Source organism: Microtus oregoni, unplaced genomic scaffold (genome assembly GCF_018167655.1).
Source record: "Microtus oregoni isolate MIOR12 unplaced genomic scaffold, Mior012 000029F_ref0000214, whole genome shotgun sequence".
Lineage (NCBI taxonomy): Eukaryota > Metazoa > Chordata > Mammalia > Rodentia > Cricetidae > Microtus > Microtus oregoni.
The window spans coordinates 10,265,377-10,286,809 of NW_024543088.1; the positions used below are offsets into that span (position 1 = coordinate 10,265,377).

Genomic DNA, 21,433 nt, shown 5'->3' on the forward strand with positions numbered 1-21,433 from the left:
TTTTCTCTTAAGGCCACTATCATTGTCTTTAAGGGTCACATACAAAGTTTCAGAAGATGCAGAAGAATAGTTCAGGCCACACTGTTTCTACTGGACTCAGACCCAAGCTGTTCTTCCTGGGTCCTGGATCCTTAGAGTATCAGAGCAGTTGTTTGTGACAAACGGTCCTCCAGACAGAGACTGCTTCTCTCTGGGTAGCAAACTGCAGCTACCCATCCATTCCTTCTGCCTTCTGAATAAGTAAAGCTGGGGCAGGGCAGATGGCTCAGTGTTTAAGAGCCCTGGCTGCTCTTCTGGAGGACCTGGGTTCGATTCCCAGCACCCACAGGGTAACTCACACAACTATACCATTCCAGTCTCAGGGGATCTGATGCCCTTTTCTGGTCTCTATGGGTACCACACACATGTGTCTTGCATAGGTACAAGTGAGCAAAACACCCCTAAAATAAAATTTTAAAGTTTTCAGTAAAAATAAGTAAATAAAGCAGCAATGCAACCCCATGCATCTGGAAGGTTTCCCCATCTCTGACCCTACTCCCACTCCACCCTATACCTCCACCCTATACCCCCACCCCCACCCTCTGCCCTCACCCCTACCCTATATCCCCACCCCACCTCTACCCTAAATCCCCACCCCCACCCTATATCCTCATATCCACCCTACACCCCTACCTCCGCCCCCACCCCAGGCCTCCTCTTCTGGATTCCCCAGATTCTGGAAACAAATGTCCTTGGCCAGGGAGACATATATGTAACCCCCATCACTGGATATCTGTAGGTTCTGCATCTGTGAATTAACATATATGTAACCCCCATCACTGGATACCTGTAGGTTCTACATCTGTGAATTAGCCAATTGCAGAGGGTCAGAATCACAGATACTACGTCCTGACTAAAGAGAGCTCTTTCCCACAGCCACTTCCATTGCTTTTCAAGGCCACTCACTGAAAGGTGTGTTCCTGAGCAGATGGCGGCCTTAGGATTGGCTGGCCAAGCTTGAATGGCAGGTGGGTCCATCCACCTTTCATGAAGTTGTAATGAACCTGCTCTCTGCCTCCCACAGGCTCCACCTTTGGGACTGAAGAGCAGCCACCTCTGAAGCCAACTCTGCCTTCTAAGGACACACCCAAGGGAGCCAGCCGGGCAGCCCCTGCATCTACCTCCAATGCAACAACACCACGCAGAAGTTTACTTCCGGCACCAAAATCCACCTCCACGCCTGCTGGTAAGACCTTCTGCCTTTCAGGAGCTCCACAGTGGAGTCTTTGAAAGTCCCTATGTCCAACCGCTGCTTAGAAGAGATGACGGAAGAGTCTTAAGAGGCATTTAAACTTAATAAATACTACAACATATTCTTGTGCCTCCTCTGTATCTCCTCTGCCTGTCTGCTAACCCTCTCAATGACACCATTTTGGTTTGAGGAAGCAAGAGCCAAGCTGTTTTTAAGAAGACAGGCCCTTGGCTAGGGGCAAACCTTGGCTCTTGAAACCATTTGAAAGGCTTTAGGGCAAGCTCAGCCAGGGCCTCAGAACGCAAAGGGAACTGCTGCCCTCTGCTGGCTGTGAACTTAAACCGGCAAAACTGGACAGACCCCAGCAGATTGGATAGTTTGTGTCCCAGCAATGGCTCCAGAGCCATGGTTGTGTCTGTGACTAGCTCCATTTAAGTAGTGCAGACAACCTGCCTCTCCATGCCCCACGCGTGTGCAGGGATTCCAGAGAAGGCCACTGTGGCCAGACACTGCCCAGGTGGCCCATGTTTGGCTCCGTCTTGTTTTCCTCCTCCATATCTCACACAAGGAACCTGTCCCCCTTAGCGGTGCCTGTGGGTATGGTTCCTAGTTCTCCACTGTAAAGTTCGGCATTGTGAAGACAGATGGGAGGCTGAGCCCGGATCCACTGTAGAGGGCACGTTCAGATCGGTGGTTTTTTCCTCCCTATTTTCCTCCTGTGATTATAGCCAGCTGTCTACCACTGTGCATGCATAAGAACTGGATGGCATTGCGAGCTGCCAGGTGTGGTTAGGTTTTGTTGTTGTTGTTCTTCTTCTGTCCACTTGGCTCAAGCTAGAGTCATCTGGGAAGGAGAATGTCAGCTGAGAAAATGCCCTCACCAGAGTGCCTATAGGCAAGCCTTGGGGCATGTTCGTGGTTAAAGATTGATGTGAGAGGGTCCGGCCCACCTTGGACGTGGCGCAGTCCTTGGCTTACGCTCCCAGACTGTGTAACAAAGCCGGCTTATCAAGCCCTGGGGAGCAAGCTAGGAAGCAGCATTCTTCTGTGGCCTCTGCGTCAGTGGCCGCCGACTTCTCTTCGTGATGAACTGTGGGCTGAAAGATGTAACAAGCCCTTGTGCAGCTGTGGTTGTTGTTTTATCTTTGCTCTTTGGGGGGCCTGCCACCCAGCTCCCAAATAATCACATGGAGACTTATTCCTTACTATAATTGCCTGGTCTTAGCTTGGCTTATTTCTAGCCAGATTTTCTTAAATTATCCCAAATACCTTTTGCCTCTGAATTTTTACCTTTCTCTATTTCTGTATTTCTCTTCTTCCCTGCTTATTCCATGTCTTTGGCAGTGTGGCTGGCCCCCAGCACCCTCTTCTCCTTTCCTCACTCCTCTCTCTTCTCTTTTTCCTTTCTATTTATTCACTCTACCCAGCAGCCCCACCTGTCTGTCCCTCTCCTGCCTAGCTATTGGATGTTCAGTTCTCTATTAGACCAATCAGGTGTTTTAGACAGACAGAGAAGCACAGCTTCAAAAATCCCCAAGTGTGACAGATGTTATATATACCCATGACAGCCTTCCTGGGGCATTCCTGTCAGGAATAAAAAATATTCCACTGCCCTAAAGAGGACTTAGTCGGCAGGCTGCAGAATCACAAACGCATGTGTTGTTCGAGGTGGGCTCTAGGAATCTTCCCCCAAAACAGATGAACAAAAGTCCAGTGCATCGGTGTCTAGAGTTGAAGAGAACTGAAAGCCCCTCACCTGGCTGTTCCTAGGGACTGGACAGAAGCACTTCCGGGATGCAAGGCAGTATGGCTGCCCTTAGATGGGGAACGGTTTTCTCTAAATAGGGACATGTGATACCATTTATGTGCTTATACTAAGAAAAGAAATAGAAAAAATAAACTATGAATTTTAAAAAGATTATGCATAGGGGAAAAAGAGAGATTTAGGAGGAAGACTAGAGATTGGAGTCAATGACAGGATTTGGACACTTGTTTTTTTGGCCTGACTTAAAAATCGTCTCAATATTGAGTGCAATTGAATACTGACGCTAAGTTCTAGAAGAGCAGATCTGAGCTGTCCTGCAGAAGCTGGGCAGGATGCTATACAGATGTTATCCCATCAGTCAAGAGGCAGATGGAGCTCTGTGGATCTGAAGCCAGCGTGGTCTACATAGCAAGTTCCAGTCCAGCCAGGGCAAAATAGCAGGGCCCTATCTCAATTAACAGATGAATAACTGAGTACATGAGTTAATAAATGAATAGTGAAGCCTGTTGCGGCAGAAGCATGGAAATTAGGTGACTTAATTTAGCCCAGTGATATGGCATAGCTCCCTGCTGGGATATTCCCTAGACTCAGGAAGACTCCAACAGGGATGCCGGAGAGGGTTGTCAGTAACCTATCCTGTTGGTGGTGCTACCGCCTCGTGACACTGCGTGTTCTGATAGTCTAAGTTTGTGAGACACGCGACAAGATGACATAAGGGCATTTCACTTGTATTTTACTAGATAAAACTTGCCTGAGGATCAGAAAAGTAAAACAGCCCCCACTGGCCAGTCTTATAGACCAGGCAACAGTAACACACACCTTTAATCCCAGTAGCCACACTAGCTGCCATAGAAACCAGGCAGTAGCAGGTCATGCTTTTAATCTCAGAACTAGAGAAGATTATAAAAAGGGAGGAGACAGCTCTCAGGCTCAGTCTCATTCTGAGATTCCTAGAGGCAGGATCGCCATTTTGGACTGAGGCCTAGGTAAGAGCCAGTGGCTGGCTGCTTTGCTTTTCAGATCATCAGGTTGAACCCCAATTTCTCTCTCTGAGTTTTTATTAATCATACTTCATATGGGTGACACGTGAACTCATCCACAGTTGATCTTTAAGAAGAGATCTCAGCTCTGTCCACTGAAAAGTTGTAAGTAATTAAAGCAAGAGTAATGAGCTAAAGTTGTATCAAAATGTATTTACCATTTAAAGTAGGCAGGGGTGAGCTAGGCAGCTCAATTGGTAAGTTACTTGCCATGCATGCATAAGAACCTGAGTTTGATCCCTGGAGTCCATGTAAAACATCTGGGCATGGTGGTACATGCTCACAATTCCAGGACCAAGGGGGAGATGAGTAGATCGCAGGGGCTTTGGTGGCCAGCCAACCCGATGTGTGAGTTCCAGGCCAAGGTGAGACACTGCTATCTCAAAAGAGAAGGCGAATTGTATCCTAAAGAAAGATACCTGGAGTTGACCTCTGGTCTCCATATGCACGTGTGCATGTGCATGTGCGCGCGCGCGCGCGCACACACACACACACACACACACACACACACACACTGAATAAGTATATGGTTCCATGCTTAAAATGGGGAATTTTAGACCCCAGGAAAATGCAGTAGGATAAGCTCATGGGTAAACACATTGACTGGCAGAGTGCTTTAGTGGAGGCAAAGTTAAATGAAAGTGGGATATTTTAAGTGTTGAAAATAAAGAGAAAACGGGTTTTAAAAACCATTTTGTTACTTCTGCTACTTAGGTTGTCTGACGTACCGTTTCTTCCACATTTTATTTAGAAATACTTCCTTCTCTGAGCCAACATGTCTTTCCTTCAGGTCATCACGTAGTGTGGCCTCCTCAGGGACTTTGCTGTTGATAGCTCTTCTCGCCCAGGTTATTATCTAAGGATTCCTGTGTCTGCCATCTCTCTGACCCTGATTTCGCTAGCTGGCCTGGGGCTGGCTATGTGAATCAGGCTAGACTTGAACACTCCGATTTGGCCTTTCAAGTGCTGGAGCTAAAGGTAGGCACACACGCCTTTTTTCCTTTATCCCAAATCCTTTGCCACCAACAGGGAACCCAAAATATCCCCAGGCTACTAGCAGATACCCATTGAAAGAGGGAGAGGCCCCACTCCCTGCTGGTTCTCTCCACTGATGACTCTGGGGCAAGGAGACAATGAGAACTAGAAATTACTTGAGACTTTCTGTGGGTGTTCAGCGAGGTGTACCAGCTCCCAAGAGTAAGCTAGAGGCATCTCCCGCCCTTTCCGCTGGTCCACAGTCAACAGGAGCCTTGCTGCTCCAGCGCTTTAGTGCCGAAGCATGAGGAAGTGTGCTTCTTATGAACCCACAGAAACAAAGCCCAACCAGAGGCCCACGTGGCAGACATAGCGGACAGGCGCCTCCAGCTCTCCCTCTGCAGTGTCTTCTCCACGGCTGGCAACTATTTCAGTCTTGCTCTGTGAGTTCTGTGTCCTCCTCCAGGGTCTGCAGCAAATCACAGCCCCAGCTGTAAAACACTTAGCGAATTCCGAGTGCAATTTGTTGTTGTACTGGGAGCGACGGGCTCTGTTCCTGCCGCCCAGCTCCCACATGGCTAGCTTAGCCCCGGAAATAACAACACACAAATTGTATTCTTTTAAATACTGCCTGGCCCATTATCTATAGCCTCTTATTGGCTAATTCTCACATCTTGCTTAACCCATATTTAGTAATCTGTGTTATTAAGACACGAGGTGGTGTCTTACCAGGAAGGATTCTAGCCTACATCCATCTGGGGTCGGAGAATCATGGCGACTGCCTGACTCGGCTTTCTTTCTCCTAGAATTCTGTTCTGTCTACTCCACCCACCTAATGGCTGGCCTATCAAAGGCCAAGCAGTTTTTTTATTGATTAACCAATGAAAGCAACAGATAGATAGATGACACTCCCACATCAATTTGTTAAGTATTGACCATATCTACTCAGAACTATCCTTGAATGGAGCTGGGAAGCTCTGCATTTGATTTTCAAGAGATAGATGATAGATAGATAGATAGATAGATAGAGTTTTTTTTTTTTAGAGATTTTTGTTTTAATATAGGGTGTTTTGCCAGCATATATATCTGTGTTCTTGCAAGACCCACAGGGGCCAAAAGCAAGTACTGGGTCCTCTGGAACTATATGTAGTTACAGGTGATTCTGAGCTGCCATGTGGATGATGGGAACTGAGCCTGGATTCTCTGTAAGAGCAACAAATGCTCTTAACTCCTGAGCCATCTCTCTAGTCCTGAGACATAAGAGTTTTTAGACTCCGATATGCACACCAGAGACCAAGCAGAAGGATCTTAGATTCTAGTCCAGTCTGAACTACATAGGGAGACCCTGTCTTAAAATTCAAAACAAGCAAAAATATAAAGTGCATTTAGGCATTCTCCCACCATTGACTCAAGAGAGGAACTCTTTAAATATTACCCATTCCCTTCTGTTATAAAAAATAAGTTGAGGATCTCACACCACTCAAGGTATGGACCCCTGAATGTGCCCTTTGGGAGCCTGACATTGCCTGCTGCCCACATTTCTAGCCACGAAATGGAATGCACAGTTGATCCTAGCCATTGGCCTCCACCCTGCCAGTTTCACTGACTGGGTGAGATAGCAGCTTGAGCCAGGCTGGGGCAAACTGCTTGCTGTCCTATCTCCACTACCAAGAGGTTAAGAGGTATACACAGTGGCTTTGTTTATGTATACACCCAGCTGGGATTAGGAGGAGATCATAAGCATTGCAACCAAGCCATCAAAACAAGAGGTGGGTTAGCCAAAAAGCCAAAGTGTGTTTTAAATATACTGCATAACTTTCCTTTCCACGCCTGGTAGACCTTTGCAAATTTCACAGTGACTGTCAATAGTAGTTAAATTGTAATACGGAATTTCTCACTTGGCACTTACTGCATGGCTCTGCATTTCTAAGTGAATTAAAATCAAGTTTTCTGCTGGTGTATGTTGTCACAATAATTGACCCACAGAGGGCAGGGCTGCAGATTGGTCACATACTGAACAATTGCATGGCTTGGGCTGTGAGGCTGGGAATGAGTTCTTAGCATGCATCCTTACTGTTATAACCCTACATGGGAAACGACTCCTTCTCTTCCTCCTTCTCCCTTTCCCCCTCCTCCTCCTCTTCCCTTTCCTTCTTCTCTTCTCTTACTCTTCCTTTTCCTCCTCTTCCTTTTCCCTTCCTCCTCTCCTCCTCTTTCTCCCGTTGCCTCCTCTTCCTTGTCTTTCTTTTTTCTTTGCTTTGCACAACACAGGCCATCAAACTCTGAGCCTTTTCATGCTCTCCCCACTGAGCCACATCCTAGCTCTGGCAGCATTTCTGAACTTGCCAATCAATATGAAGCTAATGGTGGCTGGGCTTTCATGCCTCTGTACCACCTGCTTAATGATTCCCATCTACTGTTGAAGATGGCCTGTGCCAGCCACCGGACAGACCTTCGGATGTTCAGTTGTGTCCTCTAACCTGGATTTCTAATGGGAAGTTTTTGTGGGGGATGCTTTTTTTCCTGGTTCATTCCTCAACAAGAGTCTAAGCACGTGCTGTATCCATGATTTAGATGCAAGGATAATTAGAACAGCTGTTCCCTTAGGAACTCACAGTAAGGAAAATGGATTTATAACTTAATAATTAGGGTGGAAGCAAGAGGTTCATAATCTTCTATCTGAAGTCTAGTTAATTCTGACAAGCCAGAAAGCCATCGTGAGGTGGAGGTAAGGCAAAATGGCTTGCTCTTTATTGGTGACTTATCTAATAATTTCTGTATGGTGCTTGTTTAGTCGCTAAGTGTTTACCATTTGCCTACTTTCCAAGCCCTGAAACAGTGCAGGGTGTTCAGGCAAGGCAATGTGACACAGGCCTTGGCAAGGGTGTGTGAGGAATTGGCAAGTCTAAACATCCAAGGAGCAAAAAGAGAAAAACGCAAACACCATACTTAGTGCTTCTTGACCCCCAAAGCAAAGTCAAAAGCAAACTGAGAAGCAGGCTGTCACTCATCTTTCTCCCTGTCACAAAAGTTGAAGTCATAGGGCTGAGAATTGACAACTGCAGCGAGGACTGGTGAGGTTTTACAAATGGAAACACACTCTGAAGCTTCTTCTCATGATACTCTGTGGAGCCGGGAAGATGGCTCAGCGGATAAAGGTGCTTGCTGCCATGCCTGGCAACCAGGGCTCGATCCCCAGAAGCCATGTGGTGGAAGGAGAGAGCCCACACCACATATGTTCTGTTGCTCAGGCTGTAAGTGGAGAGTCCCCAAGTATTTCAGGACCTTGGCCTTGGACCTTGGAGAGCCCTTTATTTCAAGATCCTCATGAAAAGCTTTTGTGTTGTTCACATGTCAAATACAAAATCCCTTTCCGGTGCATTGAACCATATAATTTTACAGAAATAGCCAGGCTTCACGCATTGACTTGGTAACAGGGCCGCACCAGTCTGATAAATAGGAAAGTGTTTTCAGTTGAAACTATTGATCAGAATATAGATTACTTCGTGGTCAACGTGCCTCTGATTCTGTCAGGCGCATATGATGGAGCATATAAAATTCATCTCTTTCCACGCTAAGCTGGGAAAAGATTTCTTCTGGTTATGTAGAAAACAACTTATCATTTAAGTTTCTTTCTACCCAATAAAAATATTCCCTAAGACTCGCAAGGCTGTCAGTCTACAGACTATAAACCCCATGTGTCATAAAAATGACTTTTGCCTCTTTAGAGAAATGTTGAATTAAGCATCACACATGGAGGGATCTCTGGGCACACTGTAATTTTCAAAATGTGAGTCGCTGATCAAAGTCATTTTGCGTGTGTTCACGGGAAAGGTTGATGCTCGGGGACCAGGAAGATGCTGCCGCCGGCTCTCCCTGCTTCATCCTTGCTGCTCACACACTGCCCGCCCTTCCTGACTACATATTAAAGACATTGGGAAAGAGCTGGAAAGAAAGACTGAACATTAGAAGAAAAAAAAAAGAGAGAAGGCAAGCAGTGGACCATTGCCTGTGTGTTGCTGGGATGTTTGTTGAAGACAATTGAGGGGAGGGGCTGTTCTTTAAAGCCATGCCTGGTTCCCATGACTTCTTGTGCTTAACTCCCAAGCTCACCTTGGATAGCGATAAGAAAATCATAGTGCTCACAGCGTGGTTACTCCTGTTGGCTCAGGGATGTTCACCAACATCCCAGAAGGAGAACCGGGAGGCAACGAGACAGAGTTCAGTTAGAAGCAGCATCCGCAGTTCAGCGTAGATGCTCCTCTTATTACTTGGTGTTGAGCAGCCTCCCCAGGGCCAAGTTTGAATTGCTATCACAGGCTGAGCTGATTTGTCATGGTGAAGTCAATGGGAGGACCAGCGGTCGTGTGGGGGAACAGAGCAGGCTGGAGGAGAGCAGAAGAATTCAGAATGTTTCCAGAAGAAAAATGAAAGCAATAAATATGGAAGCCCTTTGTGTGGCGTGAGGTCACTGAGCCCAGAAGATGGGGTTTGGATGATGTATGCTGTATCTGCTGAGGGGAGCTCCCCACGTCATCAAGAGAGCCACGTGAGGGTTGTTCCAGAATGACCCGTGTGCTGTGCTATCCAGCCAAAAGAAAGGTCAGAAGCATGCCATTCTCTAAGGTGTCCCAGAAGCAGAGACTGTTGGATATGTTTGTGGGCATCCACTCCATCCACACACAGGCACCGAGAGCCTTCTCTGAGTTAAGCATTGCACTGGTTACCTGGGGAGCGCTTGATAGATGCGATAAGACAACCCTTGTCCCCACGGGGCACAAGGTGTCACATAATTACCACGTAATTGTTTTATTACAGTTGTCATAAGGGCTGTGAAGGGGAAATGAATGCACAGGAAAGTGTGTGGTGTAAAGGGCTGAGGCTGAGTGTGGAGATAACGCCAGGTAGAAGAAACCTGACTTTTGAGAGAAGTTTCCAGCCATTGCTGGTATGGAGGAATAAACATGTCTCCCCTTAAAAATCTCAGTCATGGAGTTGCTAGCAATTTGATGCCTTGCTTATTTGAATATGTGTGTGTATGTATGTATGTATACACACACACATGTATACACACACGCACACATGCTCTCTCTCTCTCTCTCTCTCTCTCTCTCTCTCCCTCTCTCTCTCTCCCTCTCTCTCTCTCTCCTTCTTCCTTCCCCTGACAAAGGAACTTGGAAGCTATAAAATGACCGAAAGACCAGCAACCCCTTCGACAGTTAGCGGGCTAGGGATTTGTCTGGCCCCAGGGTGACATGAGAAGTGGGAAGAAATCGTCTCTTTCCTCTGCTGTCCCCTCTAATCCTTCCCTTGAACCCTCTGCAGGAATAGTATTTGATAATTTGAGAAGCTTTCTAGGGCACTTGCACAGTGCCAGGCTGCACACAACCCTGACGCACCTTGACCCCAAGCCACCAGCAGGCTGGTGTAAAACGAGCCTTGTTTTTGTAGGAGTTCTTCAAAAGTGGGATAGTAACACCTCAACTCTTATGTCAGAGCTTGTAGGGGGATTGTATCTAAAGGTTACATACCTGTCGCCCACTCTGCCTGTCAACCCTAAGGAAGTGTGGGAGTGAGTCCAGCAGGAATTCATGCAAATGGTCTTATGGCTTCCGTGGTGGATTTCGACAGTTGTGCCTTGCAGAAATCTGCCCATGGTGCCATGTGTGCATCGCTATGCTAGTGGATACCATGGTGCTGCCCCACCTCTTTATTTGGGGAGTGGGGAACTTTGAATTGTACATCGCTGAGTTCCTGTCCAGGCTTGTATGATCCGGTGCATTGCGTTGATGCGATCTCAAACACTAACAGTGCCTTTGGGAGTAGAGGCGTAGTCTTTATGGGGTGCAGAGAAAATCCTAAGTTTAAGAAAGTACCTTTCTCCATCACGTCTGGTCCTGCTACTCCCTGGCTTAGGACCCTTAGCAGTCCCAGCTGCCTGTGGATCCAAGGCCCATAGTCAGAACCCCAGCCACCCACCTTCTCCCTGCCACCCACCTTCTCCCTGCCACCCACCTTCTCCCTGCCACCCACCTTCTCCCTGCCACCCACCTTCTCCCTGCCACCCACCTTCTCCCTGCCATGCTGCCTTTTCCCCTTCTATGCTACCTTCTCCCCTGCCATGCCATCTTTTTCGCAGCCACCCACCTCCTTCCCTGCTGTACAATTTCTCCCCTGCCGTGCCACCTCCTCCCTGCCGTGCTACCTCCTCCCTGCCGTGCTACCTCCTCCCTGCCAAGCCACCTTCTTGTACCTCCAACTACAGTGCTAAGCCGAGCCGTGCTGTGCCTCTGTGATTTCTCTCCCACTGTTCACTCCATCCCTCATCCTTTCCTTTTAGGGTCTGATTCCCAGTCACTACTGCAACATCGCTACCCGCCCGATGTTCGCGCCTCAAACCCACTTATTGGCCCCGCAGCAATGACGACGCAGGCACTTAGCCATCTTGATGACCACCACCACCAACATAAACATACTCTCATGCCAGTCTTCACCCAAGGGCTCTTGTCTCTCTTCCTAAACACCAAGTGATATGATAAAACTCCACTTTTCCTCTGCTTATAGATGGGGAGCTAGCTGGCTTTCCCAGTGTCAGAGTATCTAGGCAGCTGATCAGGACTTGGGGTGAGGTCTGTCTTTCCCCAAAGCTGCTTCTCTTTCTAATATACTACTTTTATTTATCTATTAAAAGACTGGCTGGTTGTAAAGGACAACGACTCTGACTTAAGGTTCCCAAATAGGACATTAATATGTATCTTCATGAGCTCAGTTATAATTTGCTGAATTTTGTGAAATGGGGCGTGCAGATGCCACTCAAGAAGAGTATGACTTAATTATTCTCGTGTCCTGTAAAGATTGGTTCTCCAGCTTCATCATGACTGTTGAGGAATCGTACTGAGAAGCAACAGTCAGCATAGGGGCACAGAAAATAGGAGCCTGAAATACATCGTCTTCCTTTCTCAGAGTGATTCTGAACGTTGAGCTGTCAACGTATGAGGGTGAACTGTCTAGCTAGCCCATAGATGCACTATTAAGTAACAGGGCAGCATCAGCATTAATGGATCAAACTGACATTGCAGCCCCCTTGATAAGTTGGTTGGAGAAACCTGGTAGTTGCCCAAAGTTACAAAAACAGAAGACTGCAAGCTTGGATGAAACCTATGCATTTAAGTGCAAAGCTCACACTGTGCCCAGAGCCCTGTACTTGGAGCTGGCACAGGGTGGATGTGACATCAGTGGCCTGTGTCACACACGAGAAGTTACTCGCCAGCAGGAAACTTGTCTGGACACCTTCTTTCTTTTTAATTGCACACACCTTTTGGCTTTTGAAAAGACCACTTAGAACAATAATCTGTTTCCACGTGACTGTTGGAAAAAGTGGAACAGAATTATGGGTGAGCATTGGTGAGTTGCTTGTTTCTACCATGTAGAATTTGCATGGTGGGGGTTAGGTGGGGGTGCACTTAAAATTGGAACCAGATTCCCATAGTGGTTACCAATAATAGCTCTGTGACCTTGGCTCTGGAACATTCATACCCTCGCATTAGACGGAAAGGACTGGCACCAGCCCCATTAGATGTGATTGAGTACCCCAGGCTAGCTCAGCACCTACAAGTTCTGTGTTAATCCCATTCAGCCTGCTGTTTAAAAATGCAAGGTGAGTGCATTATAAACAGCAGGCAGTAAGATTCCCCAAACCCCGCCTCTCATAATGCCTTTATACTAGAGATTGGTGGTAAGGTTTCCCCAAGCCCCGCCTCTCATAATGCCATCCTACTGGAGATTGGCAGTAAGGTTTCCCCAAGCCCCGCCTCTCATAATGCCATCATACTGGAGATTGTGTTTCAATGTACAAATCCGCAAGGGGCGGGCAGAAGGCAGGTTCTAAAAATGTATCAGAAATAGGACTGAGGAGATAGCTTGGAGACTGAAATGCCTGCCTTGTGAGGATCTTGGTTTGATCTTCAGAACACGAGAAATCCAGGCATGGTGGTGCATGCTTGAAATCCCAGCACTAAGGAGGCAGAGACAGGCAGTTCCCTGACTGTCGCTAGCCATCTGCCCTAGCCTCATTGGCCAGTCCCAAGTCCCAGTGAGAAACTCTGTCTCAACGTATCTCTGGTACACACATGTGCTTTGGGGAGTTATGTACATTTCTCTGGTACACACATCTGCTTTGGATGTATGTACGTTTCTCTGATACACATGTCTACTTTGGATAGCTGTGTACGTATGCTTTGGATAGGTGTGTACATTTCCCTGGTACACACATCTGCTTTGGGGAGGTGTGTACGTTTCTCTGGTACACGTGTCTGCTTTGGATAGGTGGGTATATAACTCTGGTACACACGTCTGAATTCCCCACACTGCCTTAGTCTGCTTCTCTGTTGCTGTGATAAACACCATGACCAAAACCAACTTGGGGGCAAAACGGTTTAGTCGGTTGACAGGTCACAACCCATCATCGAAGACTCGATATCAAGCCAGGAACTCAAGGCAGGAACGTGAAGGCAGGAACTAAAGCAGAGGACAATGAAAAATGCAGATTGCTGTCCGTGACTTGCTCAGCTACTTTTCTGATGTATCCCAGACTCTCCCGCCTCGGGATGGGCACCACCCATGGTAGGGTTGGGCGCTCATCCATCAGTTAGGAGTCACAAAAACTTCCCACAGACAAGTCCAAGAGCCCATCTGATGGAGGCGGTTCCTCAGTTGAGGGTCCTTCTCTCCAGGTGTGTCAGGTTGACAATGGCTACACACTTATGGCTGGGAAACATGGGGGATGTTTTGGAGGGCAGGAGCTAGGCAGCCATTGCAGAGGCGTCTCAGTAGATCACCACGGGCGTCCTTAATCACTCTGCGCTGGCCATGAAGGGACTCTTCCCCTGGAGAGGGAAAACATGGACCCCAAACTAATTCCTTTTCTTATGCTCTTGAGCCCATTTCAAAGTTAAATTACCAAGTAAAACGAGGCAAATAACCAGATAAATTTAGAAGAGGAGATGGTGGGCGGGCTCTCAAGGCCTCCAGATCCCAGCCCCCTGCATAGACCGTCACATAGACCGTCACATAGCCCCACACATAGACCGTCAATGTGTGTGGGCATATAAACCTTTAATACTGCTCTCAGGACTTCAGAGCTGGAAATGGGTAGGGGATTGTGTGCATTCAGACATGTTAAAACCTAAAACTACTGGCAGTGAAGGACGGTCTTAAAATGTTTGAAGAGGGAGACTTGGCCAAACATAATTTCAATATCAGGGGAAGGGCTGTTCTGCAAACTAAAAGAACAATCCCTATCAGGGAGAAAAATGGGCACAGTATCTACCCATTCACATGCTGGCAATTAGGCCTCTGTTAAACGAAGCCAAACATATGATTGCTGTACAGAAACCTTTGGGGTCTGTCAAATTACATGCCTGGCTTGTCAGTGTCAACAGGGCACGGGCCTGGAGAGAGTTCCTCGCATGGTCTCATGAGAACACGAACGACTGGACATGTTGTTGACAATGGCAGTTTACCTAGCAACAGTGAGCAGACTTCAGCTTTTGGAGGGAAGGCACTCTGCAGCCCCGGTCATCTCCTGAGGGCATCTACACATGCCGCTAGGTCCCCCATGCCCAGGTTATCCCTCCAGCCCCACCAGCTGGAATATCCAGGAAGGCTCATCTACAACCGAGGGGGGTGGTGATCTCTAGGTCACCTCTGGAAATGAATTAGAGCCCAATGAGGTCCCCAGTGGCTCGGCAGGTATTTCTACCTATCCCATCCCTCCCTGTCCTCAGTAGACCAAGTTGGTGCCTAAGTACAATGACATTTTAATCCCTAGGTGTTTTGTGAGGTCATTGGGTACTGAGCCTACCAGCGTAAGTGGTGTTGTGGTCAAACTAGAGACAAGTGGGCCTATTTTAGGTGGCACTGGGAACTAAATTCCCTTTGTTATAAATGTGTCAACTTCCCAGGCAAAGGGACCGGGGCGTTGACTATAACAAAGTATCCAGCGATTTCCTTGTTGTTTTGTTTGCCTTTGATTACGCAGTGCCTCCCATAACCACCCCTTTCTCTTTCTTTCCTCTTTACAAACCCTATGTAGGAACGAAGAAAGAATCACAGAAAGAAACAGAAGCTAACAAACCTGCCGTGTCGTCTCCCAAGAGAACAGCGTCATCTTCCAGCAAGGTTCACTCACCAGGTACTTACACGCGTGGGCGGTGCTGTTTTGTGAGGCCCTAGTTTGGCACTGAGTTCATTCAAGTGGCCGTGATGTGTGCATGCTGGCCTGGCACAGGGGCTGGGGTTTCCTCATTCTGTACCCGAGGACATGAGTTTTATCTATAAAAACAAGAGTTTATGCCACATAAATGTGGGAGACTTTCTTTGCAAAAGGCTATGAGCTCTTATGAGAACATGTGAAAATAATTCAGTTGGGAAACAAATCACACTTTGAAGGTCTCAGCTCAAGTAGTATTTCATAAAAGGAAGAGAAACAGAGGCTGTGTGTAATAATATCTAGCTTTGGACTGTTTCTAGTCTATGCCTAAAATAGAAGAATGTTTTAAAAGTTGAAATATGGAAATATTTATATCAGTAAAATGCCAAACAGTTAAAAATCAATACGGGTTAAATCACCTATATGTAAAGTGTACATCTTGGTCAGTTTTGACATGTGCTCTTACCTGTGAAGCTAACAGCTTTTAATGAGGAGAAAATATACATCCATCTTCTTCCAGAATGTCCTGATGGTCATGCCAGGCCCATGTGCACAGCCCACCACACCCCAATCCCAGCCAGCTCTGGTCTAGTCTGTCTAGTTTGTATTTCCTAAGATCTCACGGATGCGGAATCGTGTAATACACTTCTGTTTTGCTGTCGTCTTTAGTAACCCCTTTCTCCAGTGTGTTAGTTACTTTGCTGCTGCAGCGAAACTGCGTGACCCACACAGAAGTCCCAAGTGAATGCATGCTGTTGACATGGACACAGCATGTCTGGAACCCAGTGCCTCAGACTCAGAGGGAGACCGTGTGTACAAAATACAGCCACCATTGCTTTCTCCCACTAGATGCTCACAGCCTGAAGACCTGTTCCTCTACCGAGACTGTACCTGCTGAGATGATTAGCTAAACTTACTTCCTTGTTCAGCGGATGTCGTAACCCCACCTCCTTGTTCAGCTAATGTCATAACCCTGCCTCCTTGTTCAGCGGATGTCATAATCTCACCTCTCTATATATTAAACACAGAGAGCCTCAGGGTACTTTGGTTTCTCCAGTCAATAGCCCAGACCACCCAATCCCAAATTTTTGTCCATGTGTTCATCTGTCTGTCTGTACTTTATTTCCTCGCCACCCCAGTCAGATCCAAATGAAAGGTTCCTAGAAGTTGTGCAAGGACTTGGTGGAGATCAAGCCAACTAATAAAAGTAGTTTATTAGGGCTTAAGGTTCCAGAGGTGTAAGAGCTGTCACTGAGGGCAGCAGGCAGCCAGCATGGTGGCTTGAACAGAAAGCCAGGAGCTTACACCCCATACTGTAAACAGGAAGCTTAAAGAACAGTCACTAGAGATGATGGGGGGGCTTTACAACCCCAAAGCCAGCCCCCAGTGATGACTTCCTCCAGCAAGGCCATACCTCCTAAGCCTACCCAAGCAGTAGCAACAGACCAAGTGTTCAAATATATGGATCTATAGGGAATAGAACTATTAGGTGGTGTGGTCATGTTGGAAGAGGTGTGTCGCTGTGGGGCGGGCTCAAGCCATGCCCAGTGTGACAGTCTTCACTTCTGCTCCCCGCAGAGCAAGATGTAGACACTTCTCCTGCACGCAGCAATGTTCCACCATGATAATGGACTAAGCCTCTGAAACTAAAAGCCACCCAATTAAATGCTTTTCTTTCTAAGAGTTGCTATGATCATGGAGTCTCTTCACAGCAATACAGCCCTAACTAAGACCCCGGATGTATGGTTCATGTAGTAATGATATGCTTACCTGTTGGGGGATATTTGTACACTGTGGAGATGAATTGCTGTGATTGGTGTAATAGGAAGCTGAATGGCCAATAGCGAGCTAGGCAGGACCTCTGGGCAGAGAAAGAATGCTGGAAAGAGGAAGGTGGAGTTGCCAGCCAGTCAGAGAGGAAGCAGAGTAAAGGTAACCAAACCGTGTAAAAGAACATAGATTAAAAGATAGGGGTTAATTCAAGCTGTAAGAACAGTTATGAATTAGCCTTAGCTAAGGCTGAGCTTTTTTTAATTAATAAGTCTCATGTCATTTTTGTGAGTTGGTAGCTTAAAGAAAAATACAACTACACTCAACTTCTTTAAATTGCACCAAATTCTTTCCTAAAGTGATCTGTCGTTTGCGGTTCCAGCAGTAGTGCCTAAAGCTTTCAGTCCCCCCACCTCCTTGCCAATGCCTAAGGATACTTCACCCCGATGCTCATCTGTGTAACTCACCAGTAAGTGGAAGTAGTGGCTTCCCTGAAAGTCATAAGTAGGCACAGATGAGCATCGGGGTGAAGTGTCCTTAGGATGGGAACCAGAAAGGTCCCCTGCTGACAGCATCCATCCCTGTGGCTTTAGAGAGTGCTCTCTAGATGTGTCTAGCCAGGCCAGCAACTCCAGACCCCATGTTTTAGGGACACCTAGACACTTCGGCACATAGTTAGAATTGCTTATTCACTCAACCCCAGCCCTTCCCTCCTCCTCAGAGGTCAAGGGTGGTTAATTGCATTCAAGTAAAATGGCAGTAAAATAGCCCACAGACTTGACCATAGGCCAGTCAGATGGAGGCAGTCCCTGCGTTACTCTAGTTTGTGTCAAGATGACAGAAACCAAGCAGCACACTGGACAACCCTTGGCAAACAGTAGTCCTGTTTAGTACTGAGTGGGAAAAGAATTCTGTCTCAGAAATCCTTCTAACCGTGCTTACGGTCATAAAAACAAAGCTATCTTCAAGTCCACAAGGAACTCCCCTCATGTGCCCTTGGGATCTGCCTCTGCTAGGACGTTGAGCACGGTCCACAGAGGACTTTCCCTCCAACCGAGAAGCCATCAAAGCTGTGTCTGGTCCTTGCTTCCACCTTGTTTACAAGTGTGAAGGTCATGGCCTTCCATCGTATTATCAGCTCGCAGGCACCAGCTCGGCTGTGTTACTGTATCTGATAAGCTCTGCAGATTGGATTAAATCACCCTGTCCATCTCTGGCTCTCCTCAGGTAGTGACTGGATGCTGCAAATGAATTTTTAATAGTTGCTTTCCATTTTCAAACACCGTGGCCTCCCCAGTGCTTCACCTTGGCACGCAAACTGTCGAGAGCTCAGACTTTGCACGCAAACAACTGTTGACATTTGCCTTTGTGCTGATGTCCAGTTACTGGCCTCCCCGCTGGGACTAAGCTGTCACATGTCATTGTGGTCAGCATACATTCCATCGGCCCTACCCTGATTTGTGGTTTGAAAGAAACTGTGACCGGGGGCAGGACTTGGGCAGTGGAAATGCAGTCTAGACTTAGGGCAAGCTCCTAACCCTATGGGGTGTGCTGGAGACATAGAGTAGCCCCACAAATGAGGAAATGGGAAGCACCCTGGGCAGAGAGGAGCCAGGGATCTGGGTTGGTCCCTCTTGGACAGTTGTTGGCCAGAGGCCAAGATGAACCTCATTCCTTGCTCATCCACTGAACCTAGCAGGACACCAGACATAAAGATAACATTCGATAGCAAGAATTAAGTATGTGGGACCTTAAAAGTCTTGACATGAAGCATCTAAAATCCTAGCAAGAAGCATATCAAATCAGCTGTCTGTTGGGCATAGCGAGTGAGTGCTCATCTAGTTCTTTGATCATTGCTAATTTAGAGGTAAGGACCTTGGCACGATATTGGTAAAATGGTAAATTTGTGCGGCCACAGTGAAGATTAAGATTCACCATCACAAACCCTTCTCAACGAAGCAAAAGTGAAGTCCATGGCCAACCTAATTTCTCAGCGCTTCCTTCCTGGTGGGGAAGCTCTGGGGCCTGGGCTTTGGCCAGCCCTTGACAGTGATTGAGAATTACGGTACAGCCAACGAGGAGCCCTAAACAAGGACTGTTTCTTTGAGTCACTTAATGTCACAGTGTAGCTAAGTTTGTTGTGTTGGCTCCAAAAGTGAGTGTTCTTAGGGGAGCCGCTGACTTGGCCAAGATGTCAGTTGCTGGGTGACCCCGAGAGGAGAAATGTGAGCTGCCTGCTTGCATTTGACTGAATACCGGAACTTTGAGTACATGAATGACAGCAATGTAATAGTAATGGTAATAGTAATAATAGTAATGCCAGCTTAAAAAGGAAATTTCAATGGGAGTATTCATTTCCTTAACCTAATGATAACCATGCTGGCTAGTTTTAGGTCAACTTGACAGAAGCTAGAGTCAGCAGAGAGGGAACATCCAGTTGTAAGACATTTTCATAATTAGTGATTGATGGGGGAGGGTGCAGTCCATAGTGGGTGGTGCCATCCCTGGGATAGTGGCCCTAGGTTCTATAAGAAAGCAGGCTGTGCAAGTAATGATGAGCAAGCCAGTAAGCAGCACCTCTTCACCAGTTCCTGCCTCTAGGTTCCTGCTGTGTCTGAGTTCCTGTCCTGACTGCTTCAGTGATGAACAGTGATGTGGAAGTGTAAGCCAAATAAACCCTTTCCTCCCCAACTTGGTTTTGGGTCATGGTGTTCATCACAACAATAGAAACAATTGAAACAATAGAAATGGAGACACACTTCTCTTGCAGAGGACCTGAGTTTAGTCCTGAGCACCCATGTCGGGTGGCTCACACCTGCTTTTAACTCCAGTTCCTAGACTCTTTTCTGACCTGTAGTGTGCTCACATACATGTTCATGTATGTACACACACAGAGAGAGAAATAAAAGTGAAATAACTTTATAAATCTATAAACACACACACACACACACGGCAGTGTGGGCAGGGGAAGCAGCACAGCTCAGAGCTGACCCCGTGGACTGTGCTGACGGTCAGCCTTAGTTCACTGTGGTTTTCTTGAATTTCTGGAGGAAACGTCTCCTATCATAAAGGCGCCAGACACTCAGTGCCTCGGCACGGTGACTAATGTGCAGGAGAGTTTTATAAAATCACCAGCCTTCTTGCCACGGAAAGATGAAAAACAGCAGCCATGGGAGAGAGGCTTCTCCACAGAGCCTCTGACCCTGTCTTCCCGTGGGCCCAACAGGAAACCTCCCCTTGCTTCTGCTGAGATTGCCTCAGAAGCCGCCCGCTTGTTTCTCAGTACTGAACATGTCATGGCAGTGCACAGTTCAGGATTGAGATGCCTAAAACCTTTCAGTGTGTTTCCTGGAATAGAACATATTTTCATCACATGAAGGCAATTTTTGAGGAGCAATTCTGCCTAAGTCCCAGAGATTAAGGCGTGCCACCTGTGAGGTCCCACCTCAGTCTCTGAGGTCTTGTTAAAACTATTATGGGTCTGGGAAGCTCCTGTTAAAGGCTGCAGTTGAACAGAATACCACAAGTGACCACTCTCTCTCTTCACAGGGCACCCAAAGCAGAGGACCACTGCTCCTCGGAATGGGTTTGCACCCAAGCCTGACCTGCAGGCCCGAGAGGCAGAGCGGCAGCTGGCCCAGCGACTGAGGGACAGGTGTGAGTGGCAGGCCAGGCAGCTGGGCCTGGCTCGCGGGGAGCTGAAGAGGGCCATCCGTGGCTTCGACGCCCTGGCTGTCTCCACGCAACACTTCTTCAGAAAGGTAAGGCCATGGCTGTCATTGCTAAAGGTCTTTTCAGCCACTTGGGCCCTGGAGCTGATAGCGATGTTCATGGAAAATGTATGCAATGGTTAGCGTTTGGGGGATAGAGTTTGGGGATAGTGAATCTCCTGCAGCATTCTAGAATATTCCAGGAACCCCAAACAAGTCAAAGAAACTAGTCTAAAAGGAAGAATAAATGACCTTGATTGCAGAAGAAAAAAAGTGGGCAAGAAAGAAACATATGAAGAGCTCAAAGAGGAAACGTTTGAACAAGACAGTGTGTGCTTCTTTGCATTTTCAAAACGAGATGGGCTCATTCTGGTGTTTTGACTGCGGACACAAGGAGACAGAACCTCAGCGTCATCTCCCTTGGCTTCTGGTGGGACATGTATGGGGCGGGCCTGAGGGGTGTGCTCCTCTGAGCCCAACAGCATGGGCTAGAGAAGGGTCTTCGCTGAGCACTGATTCTCTAGAAATACAGAATGCTGGGTTCTTGTCTGCGGACGTTTGGGGTCATCTGGATGCCAACGTGTGCTTGACAGTGAAAATTAATTTTATTTTAGAGATCCAAATACAATGCTCATTTTCAGAGTTGCTGTTGATAAAATGGGTAGTTCATTTAGAAAAAAAGAATCTCTAAGAATGGTTAGTTTGTTTAGAAAAAGAAAGTTCATTTTGCCT

At 47.2% G+C, this 21,433-nt stretch overlaps 1 protein-coding gene across 3 annotated transcripts in view; it reads left to right on the forward strand.

Annotated features, from left to right (window-relative positions):
* Mtus2 (microtubule associated scaffold protein 2) overlaps nucleotides 1-21,433 on the forward strand; it is a 362,594-nt gene that overhangs the window by 249,767 nt on the left and 91,394 nt on the right. For all 3 annotated transcript variants that reach the window (XR_005976596.1, XR_005976595.1, XM_041678087.1), the window contains exons 6-8: nucleotides 1,064-1,225; nucleotides 15,105-15,203; nucleotides 20,541-20,752. Coding sequence is in view for 1 of the 3 variants with exons in the window: in XM_041678087.1 (XP_041534021.1) it covers nucleotides 1,064-1,225; nucleotides 15,105-15,203; nucleotides 20,541-20,752 (473 nt within the window). In the remaining 2 variants the exon portion in view is untranslated. The remainder of the gene's footprint in view (nucleotides 1-1,063; nucleotides 1,226-15,104; nucleotides 15,204-20,540; nucleotides 20,753-21,433) is intronic.